Genomic DNA, 9,393 nt, shown 5'->3' with positions numbered 1-9,393 from the left:
AAAAGTCAAAAAGGAAAAAAAAATTCTCAGTCTGGGCTCAGTGGTAGAGTGCTTGCCTAACATAAGCAGGTTTGTGTTCAAATCCTACTACTTAGGATAAAAAGATTTCTAATGATTGCACCACATAGACATAATTTCTTGAGCTTTCCAAATCCCAGTCATCACCGTTCATTCAAATGTCAGCTTCAGCTGTCTGTGCTGGTGTACACTAGTAATCCCATTTGAGAGGACAGACTGCCTGGTGGTGGTGGCACATGCTTTTAATCCCAGCACTCCTATTTGGGATTAAAGAAACTCTGTCTTGAAAAACCAAAAAGGCAAACAAACAAACAAACAAAAAAAAAAACCCCAGCAACATAAACAAAAACATTAAGTCAAGCTGGACTACATGGCAAGACCCTGTTTCACAAAACAGAGAACATGCTGTTTTTGGAAGTTGCATTCTGCTTGCAGGTAATAAAAAATCCTTGTTTACTCTTTAAACCAATCAAACAAAGAGACTAAAACAATGCCCAGCTTCTTTGCTATTTTGTTGTTTCACTACTGTAATGGGTTGAGATGCACCTCTCAAAAGAAGCTGAAGTCTCACCCTTGCCCACCCTCTGTGCCTGTAAATGTGGTCCTATTTAGGTGAATGTCTTTTTCATCTCTTTGAGATAGCATCTCTTTACGTAGCCCAGACTAGTCTGGAACTCACTCACTTCGTTACACAAGCCGACCTTGAGTTGAAATTCCTCTTTCCTTAGTCTCCAAAGTGCTGGCAGTTATGGCTGGGAACCACTGCTCAGGTCTTAGATTGGACTTTTGAAGTTGATCAAGCTAAGAGCAGATTCCTAATTCGAATTGACTGGAGTCTTTGCAAAAGGGACCATTTGGAACTAGAGACAGACAGAGACAGGGAGGGTGGAGTTATGCTGCCACAGTCAAGGGACACCAGTACACTGCCCACAAAGTCCCAGCAGGTGGGATGCAGTAACTGATTTTTGCTCACAAACCTACCCTTGGGAACATCTGCACTTCAGATTTCTAGCCCTCATTCATTCATTCATTCATTCATACAACTTATTTTGTGACGCTTGGCATTGAAATCAAGGCGTTACAAACGTAGGCACACACTGTCTCTGAACCACAATCCCACCTTTCATTCTAAATATTGCACAGAGATTACTTCACTTAGCCATCCTGTTACCCGTTTGGTATAGCTACTTATCTCCACATCACAGTTGGGAAAGCTGTGAAAAAGAGAAGCTAAGTAACTTGCTCAAGGTCACGCGGCAATGAGAAAATACTTTGTAGGTAGTACAGTATTTCATTCGTGTTAGAATGTGCTTTTTTATTTTTTCTATCTGGGTCTCTGCTTCCTCTTCTTACGTGCTACTTCCTTCCCTCGGCGACAGGGGCCGCTGCACCGCGCGGGCGCTGACAGGTCTCTCTAGCCCGCTGCGCCGGCTGCTCGTTGGTGCCTATAAATGGCTGCGCTGTGCTCAGCGAGGCATCAGTCCGCTGCCGCGGGACCGGGGACCTTGCTAGGGCTGGAGGTGGAGCTGGAGCTGGCCGGGAAGAAGCTGCCGCTGGGCCGGGGCGCACTACAGCACTGCACCGGTGTCTCAAAGAGGGGTGTGTTGCTGCTGGCTGACTGCGAGCCGCCTCCTGCCTGCGCCGAGGAGCCTTCCCGCCAGGCCGCCTGCCTCCGTCTTCCGCCTCCCTCCATTTCCCCGGAATCTCAACCCGGCGCGCTTGGACCCAGGCTCTCCTCTGGGTGGGGAAGCCCCAGCCTTTTTCTGGCTTTACTCCTTTCTCTCAGGCTGGCCTTCCAGCCTCCTCTCTCCTTTTCCTGCAGTGGGTCTCACCCTTTTCGGTCCCCTCTAGCACAGGTTCCTTACCCCTTCCTTTTAGCCGAGTTCCAGCATCCCGGATATTTTTCGTAGCCAAAGGTCCGGATTTCTTCCTCGTTTCCTTTGCCGGTGGTCCATCCTATCCTAGCCCTTCCTCTGTCTTTAGGACGCAGTTTCCCCGATTGCCTTCTCTCAGCCTGGAGTTCTAGATCTTTTGGGTTTCCTCCCTAGTTCCTCCAAGGTACTTGCCCCCCTCCCCCTTTTTTTTTCCAGTTTAGACTTTCAGATTGTGAATCTCTAGAGAACGAAAATACCTCTCTAAAACATGAACTTTTCCTAGAGACTGCTCCAGTTCACCTCAGCTGCAGACTCCTTGCTCCCTATGTCCCAGGTCTCACACTCACTTCCCTAAGGGCTGAGGCCTCTCAGGCTGAGGGAGCAGCATGATGCTTCGGGGGTCTAGCATTGGGGGACTTTCTCCACCTCGGATCTTCCCCTCCTTGTTGGTGGTGGTTGCCTTGGTGGGACTGTTACCTGTTCTCAGGAGCCATGGCCTCCAGCCCAGCCCCACTGCCAGCACCATCAGAGGGTCCGAGCCACCACGGGAACGCTCAATTGGGGATGTTACCACTGCTCCGTCGGAGCCTCTTCACCACCCAGACGACCGCAATTTGACCCATTTACACATTGAACATGGCGTTAAGTCACATCGAAAGGCCTTTCCGGTCCTGGACATTGACTACTTACACGTGCGCACACCCTTCGAGATCTCCCTCTGGATCCTCCTGGCCTGCCTCATGAAGATAGGTGAGTCTGAGGTGTGTGGTGCTGCTGCCGCCTCCGCCGCCACCAGATAGGTGAGCTTCTTGTCCTGTTTCTTACCAGATGCGGCTGCTCAGGATCCCAATGAACCACTTCTGTGACAGGCATTCTTTTCCTTTATGTGTTTGGTCCTTAAATTCCAACTCTGGCCTGTGTGATTTGGGATCTTCCAAGTTAGAGCTGGCATTATGTAGGAGGAAGGAAGGGACCGGGAGAGCACACAGGACTTGAGAATGGGATGCTTCTAATACTAGGGAGTTTCAGTAAAGCTTCCAAGGCTTGGCAGGTCCCATGACTTGGATGGGACGGAGAGAGGAGCCCAGTGCTGAGCTATGTGTAAGACAGGAGGATCTTTGAGCGAGTGGCACTTTCTGCCCTGTCAACAGGAATCAGTGCAATTTATTACCTTCTCCATGAGAGGGTGTTTCAGGACTTGGCCTGCCTAAGGATTTTGCATATAGTAAGGGACTGGGTACAGAAGACTTAGTGTGGTCGGAAGAACGTCAGGGATGACCAAAGTTTCATTTTCCTTCATTCCCAGAGTAGTATCTGTCAGTTTTGCCTACCGAGGCTAGTCAGATGCCCCTGAGTCAGGTTCCAGACCAGAAATGCCAACCGTTATCCAGTTCATAGGCATATTTCTAAAGGCCATTTTGGGGTGGCAGGAAAGTGGAGGAAGTTGAGGTTTGGTTCGGGTTTGTACCCGACTGACCAGAGACGTTGGCTGCTCACTGAAGGAGAAGGGACAGAGAAGAGCTAGGCTAAGATTTCAAAGTAGTCTCTTTGGAAGAAGGGCATGGAAAAGCTGTCCCCTCCCCAAGGGTTGGGCTCCCTGCCCAGCCTGAGCACCCTGTTCTGCTGGGTGATTGGTGGAGCTCTCCAGAGGCTGCATAACGCAGAAGTCCCTGGAGGTAGTGTCCAGGGGGCTTTGGAAGCTGCCTTAAGTTTTTCAGTCCACGTACAGCTAACAGTGGAAGGCACAAGGTACTGGGACTCTGTTTCCCTCTTTGCTTGAGATTTGGGTTTACAGGAGTTAAGAGACTGAACCGGAAGCCTTTCAGCTTTCCCAAGGACACCAGCCTAGTGTGAGGCCACCCCTGGGACGTGCTGCAGGAACTAACTGCTGCCTCTGCTTTGATAGAACCAGGGTCCGGCTTCCCGGTGCAGGGCTTTGGTGCTGAGGCGTTATGGTGACTGTGGAGTTTGGCTGTGGAGCTGGGCCATCAGCACCTATACCTTGAAGGCAGCCAGCTTCCTGGGAAAAAACAAGGACTGAGCAAGGGGAACCCTGTGTCTGGATTCTCACATATATGTGTGACCTTGAACAGCTGAACCTTTCCTGAAGGTCTTGTGAAATAAGAATCTGAAGTGTTGTTTGACTGTATCGATTGAGTCATGAAACCTTGTGTCTGTGCTTGTTCTAAGAAACTGAAGTGACCATGATATGTCATTTGTCTGTAGGAGACAAGGAAGAGACTAACACCTCCCTTCTGCCCCCTCACGTCCCAGTATTGGGAGTTGGCACACACCCAGCCAATCTGTGTCTGCTGGTGATATGACCAAAAAGACCCCACTCTGGAAACTTTTTGTCCTGCAGACTCTATGTGATAGCATTTGTCCTAAGGGGCACCAACTGGGCCTGACCTGCTTTGTCAGCATAAGAGTGTGGGGTCTGAGACCCTGGGCTGGACAGCAGGGATGGGGCACTGGCAAGAATATTTGTCAGGAAACTGGGTTCACCATCTCTCCTCCTCCTGTGACCTTGACCAATCACACCCTCTTAGCCAACTGATCTTTGTGATCCTTCCCTGATTCTGGAAACCCTGGTTAAGCCCCAACCTTGGACCTCAGTTTTCCCATCATAAAATGGGAAGACTGAGTATGATCCCCGCCCCCCCCCCCCCCCCCCCCGCCCCCTTGCAGTCCCAAAGGCCTGCGTGTCTGACTTTTCTGACAACAGGAGCCTTGGCCTTTGGCACCTGGCCTTTCTGGGGCTAAACGGTAGAGGGAATGTGGACCAAAGGTGTCAAGGGTCCCGTTAAGATGGCAACAGTACAAACCACTTCTCCACCTCCACCTTTACGGTCTGACGTTAAGGTTAGATTTGAGGCTGCAGTGGGGAAGGCACCTCCGCTCTGGTGGCTTATGTTCTCTGAAGCTCAGTTTCTTTATCATAAAATGGAAAGTACAGATGGAGTGTAGTTCAGTGGTTGGAACATACACAAAGCCCTAGGTTCTACGCCAGTACCTCACAGAGAAAGTGTGTGTGAGTGTGCATGTGTGTGAGGGGGCTAGCATCTAGCTGTAGCTAGTGATGTGATGATGATGTAAATTAATGCACACACAGTTGACTTTCTATGTATAGGGAGTGCTTGGTGAGCAGCCGCTGCTGCTGTTAGTATTTTAGCCACCTACTTCCTATATCTGCTGAGACTGGAGCACAGTATCCCATAGCCCTGGCTGCCACCTGGTCCTGGTCCTTCCTTGAGGTTTCGGGGGTTTGGGCATTCCCATCTGACTTTGTTCTCTCTGTGTGTCCCTCTCTGAGCCCTGTGTAGCCCTGGTTGTCCTGTTCTTTCTCTTGAGCTGCTCCTGGAGCTGGTTGTGGGAAGAGGGAGATGGTGACTTGATAACAGACCTGAGTAACAGATCTCTGTACAGATCTGCTGTTCTCCAAGAGTTAGAGAATTTGTTTCAGGGTCTTGCCTGTTTTCCCATCATTCCAGAGTGAGTAGGGGTTTTGGTAGAGTCCCTGTTCTGTCAGCTGTGGCAGCTCCTTGACACACAAGGACGGAAAGTGCAGCGTGCAGTCTTCTTTCCCAGCCTAGTTGTGTCCTGGAACCCACAGGAGAACCTTGTGGACACTGACATGGGAGAGACAGGGCAAGGGTTAATGTTCTAGAGTAATTGATGCCTCTGGGACTGGGGAGGTGACCTCTGGCAAATCACTTCCCTGCTTTGGACCCTGTTTTTCTCTCTCTGGTAGTCAAGTCCTTTTCTTGATGGGAGGAGTTAGTGGTTTAAGAGGGATTTAAATTATCGGGAGAACCAGAACTGGGTATGTAGCTTAGTTGGTAGAGTGCTTGCCTATCGTGCCCGAGGCCCTGGGTTTGAGTCTGAGCGTCACATGAAGCAAGTGTGATAGTAACGTATGTAGCACACTGTAGTCTCAGCCCTTGGGGTAAAGACAGGAAGATCAGAAGTTCAAGGCCATCCTCAGTTACAGAGTGAGTTTGAGGCTAGATACACGAGACCCCATCTCAAGTAAGTAAATAATAAATAAATGTATGAATAAATGAATAATTGAGCAAACCGTCCTGAAACCTCTAGGGTAGGACCATTCTCCTCTCTCGTGTCCTGTGGTTTGGCTCCCTCGTGAATTCCGCTTTGTCCCAGTTCACCTGACTCTCAGGCAGTGCTTGTTCCCAGGGAGAAGCTCTCAGTAACCCAGCTCAGCACTGGCAGCACCCCCTGTTGTTTGTCCGTTTTCCTGACCTGGAACATCTGGCGGAGGCCCAGTTGCCTATGAAGCAGGTATTCATCTTGTTCCCTGTTTAGTTACAAAAAAAGACTTCTTCTTTTGTCCCTTTCCATCTTAATGATGTTTTGGTTTTGGTCTTTACAAGGTATATGCTGCTATTTCCTCTTTAGACCGAACCTGTGAACAGAGAAACTAGGGGATTATTATTGCCCTCTTCACATAAGTGAGACCCAGACCTACCTCTTCTACTTCTCAAAAGTAGAGAAGAAACAGCTTAAAGGTCACATTGAACCTGATGGGATTCTAAAAAGAAAAGGATGACATTTTTCTCCTGGGAAAACAGCTGCCTGACTCAGATGGTGTGAGGGAAGTCAGCCAGCATCTGGGCGAAAAGGCCACAGGTAGTATATTTGCAGGTGTGCTGGGCATTTGGAGGGCCTGAGCTGGTCACGTGGCCTGGACTTCGTTCAGCTTCACACCCGAGGTTCACCTTTCCTCTCGCCCCGGCCAGTTCAGCCCAACGCCTGCAGCTCCACTGCAAGGAAAGCCCTGGCGGAAACCTGGCTTCGCTCTCTGCCCTTGACTGTCTTTTACTGTACGTCTCTAGGCTCGCCTTGCCTTTTTAGTGATCTGACGACCTGAGACTGAGATAGAGATTGATTTAGGGGTGCTTGGCTCACTGTGGTGGCTTTTAGAGTTTATTAGATGACCCCCCACCACTTTAGTCAGTTTTGTTACTATATCAGAAATATTGTATATAACCAGTATATAAGGAGAGAAAGTTTTTTTTTAGTTCGCAGTTTTGGGGTCTCACAGACTAGTTGGCTCATTGTTTGCCTACAGATGGGGTGACATTTGATGGCAGGAGTGTGTGGTGGAACAGAACTAACTGCTTCCCTCATGGCTGGAAACCAAAGAGAGCAAGGAGGCGGATGAGGTACTACAGTCCCTTCAAGGACATGCCATTAGCCTCGAAGACCTACTAGGCCTCCTTTTAAATTCCCACAGCTTCCCGATATTACCACTCTGGGCCTCTGGGGACTATTCCAGACCCAAGGTCGTCCTGCCCACTCGGGCCTGTAGCAGGTGCTCTCCTGTCTCCTGACCCCTCTCCCCACAGTTTCTCCCAGTTTCAGCATTGTTCCTAGCCTGCCCTGTGATGTCGCTGCTGTTGCTGGTGGGGTGTGCTCTAATAATAACTACCATTTATCGAGTATCTACAGAGCCGTGCCGGGCACTTTGTAAAAGTAATCTCACTTAATTCCCACTGAAGACTTAATAGATAAAGGCTCCCTCTGTTCTTCAGATGAGGAAACAGCTCAGGGGTTCTCAGCGATGCTGAATTGCCGTTTCTTTTCTGTTGGTGTCTTGGCATAGCCTTCCGAAGGGGTGCAGCTGCACTGCCTCTGTCTCATTGCCCTCAGCTGATGCACTGGGCCCTGTGTGAGTGGTGCCCAGCTCTTCTGCACCTGCACTCCGTTAGGACTCCATCTGAGGGGGGGCATGCCCGCCACAGGAGCCCTCTTCCCACCTGAGAGAGCTGTGGGTGTCTGTGCCTGGCTTTAGGCCTGTCCTCCGAGATCGCTGAGCCTGTGCCCACACAGATCCTGCGCTTGGTTGCGTCTGTTCCTTGTTGGCCTGGTCGTGACCCACCTGTCTCCTCACTGCAGGTGTCTCTTAGCTGTCTGGCAGAGCTTTCTTCCCTGCTGTTGGTCAAGAGCGTGACAATTGAAAGGGGATTTTCTTTAGCCAGAGGGAGTGGCTAGCCTTGTGACTGTGACCTCCTGCCCTTGAGGAAGAAGGTGCCAGGCTGCTCTTGGTTGCCCTCAGGGCCCGGTAGCATCCTCTGAGAGGCACTCCCTCTGTGATGGGAGCAGGTGGCACAGCTTTCTTCTGATCTAGAAGCAGCAGTCGTAGTTCTTATTAGTGCTGTGGCTTGTTTTTCTGCCTAAGGAAACTGAGTCTTGGGTTGTGACCTGCCTGAGGTAGGAGAGAGGACACAATTTCTGGACTGCTAGCCCAAGGTCCTGTCTTCTTTCCTGCCTGGCCAGCAAGCTGGGATTCTTTTTTTCTTTTCTTTTCTTTTCTTTTCTTTTCTTTTCTCTTCTCTTCTCTCCTCTCCTCTCCTCTCCTCTTCTCTCTCTCTCTCTTTCTTTCTTTTTTCGTTCTTTCTTTCTTAAACAGGGTTTCACTATACATAGTGACATAATGAGTCCTGGATGGCCTTGGAACTCTGCCTGCCTCTGCCTCCTGAATGCTGGGGTTAAAAGTGTGCACCACCACACTCAGCTACACTGAATGTTAGTAACGTTCCAGCCAGGAGCGGTGGCACATGTCTTTTAAGTCCAGCACTTGGGAGGAAGGCAGAAACAGGTAGAACTCTGTGAGTCCCAGGCCAGATTGGGTCTACATAGTTAGTTCCAAGACAGCCAGACCTTGTCTCTAAAATTAAAAGAAAAAGAAAAAAGATCCAAAGTGGCTTTAGGAGAGAAAATGACCAGATGCATCCACATAGGTGATCTGGTGGTTGTTAAGAGAGGTGAGGTAGTGTCCCTCCCTTGGAAGGAGGGCTGTAGAGCTGGGTGTCCAGAGCTCTGGCCACTCAGCAACACTACCCTCCGAGGACCCATGCTTCTGTGAAGTGTGCCACTGAAGTCAGACCAAGGCTTGCCATCCTCACCTTCCTAGTCTGCAGAGCAGCCAATCTTTGAGATGAGGGAGGGTGATCTCATTCTTGGCTCGTGGGAGGCTCTCCCACCCCCACCCAAAGAGAGAGGAGAGAAGTGAATTTCAATGGGAAACTTGCTGGAAGTGGGTGGGAGTGCACGAGATCCGACCTCAGGTCAGCCTTCCTTTGGTGTGGGAATTGAACCTGGGGCCTGAGTCACACCCCCTCCCCCAACTCTGGTCTTTGCTGACCCTGTTACAATTTCTGAGCCCATTTTCTGATTTGTGATTTTTTTTGGTTTTTTGAGATAGGGTTTCTCTGTAGCCTTGGAGCCTGCCCTGTAACTCGCTCTGTAGTTCAGGCTGGCCTCGAACTCACAGTGATCTACCTGTCTCAGCCTCCGGAGTGCTGGGATTAAAGGTGTGTGCCACCACCGCCTGGCGATTTGTGATATTTTTGTTAATTGCCTTAGCCATTGCTTTTATTTTTATTTGTTAGCTGTTTCTTACTAAGCTTCTGGCTTCGAGACTGCTGGGTACGTGCACAGTTAGAAACACGAGGTCAAAGCCTAGCTCTGGCCAACTTTG

At 49.9% G+C, this 9,393-nt stretch overlaps 1 protein-coding gene across 1 annotated transcript in view; it reads left to right on the top strand.

Moving 5' to 3' along the window:
- The first annotated feature begins 1,470 nt into the window (after positions 1–1,470).
- The window catches only part of Slc9a1 (solute carrier family 9 member A1), a 59,326-nt gene continuing 51,403 nt past the window's right edge, over positions 1,471–9,393 (top strand). Inside the window, exon 1 of the mRNA XM_041651807.1 lies at positions 1,471–2,642. Within this exon, the coding sequence (XP_041507741.1) occupies positions 2,279–2,642 (364 nt within the window). The 5' untranslated portion in view covers positions 1,471–2,278. The remainder of the gene's footprint in view (positions 2,643–9,393) is intronic.

Source organism: Microtus oregoni, unplaced genomic scaffold, assembly GCF_018167655.1.
Source record: "Microtus oregoni isolate MIOR12 unplaced genomic scaffold, Mior012 000005F_ref0000423, whole genome shotgun sequence".
NCBI lineage: Eukaryota > Metazoa > Chordata > Mammalia > Rodentia > Cricetidae > Microtus > Microtus oregoni.
The sequence above is the reverse complement of the archived record's forward strand: the minus strand, read 5'-3'. Positions and strand labels throughout refer to the sequence as shown.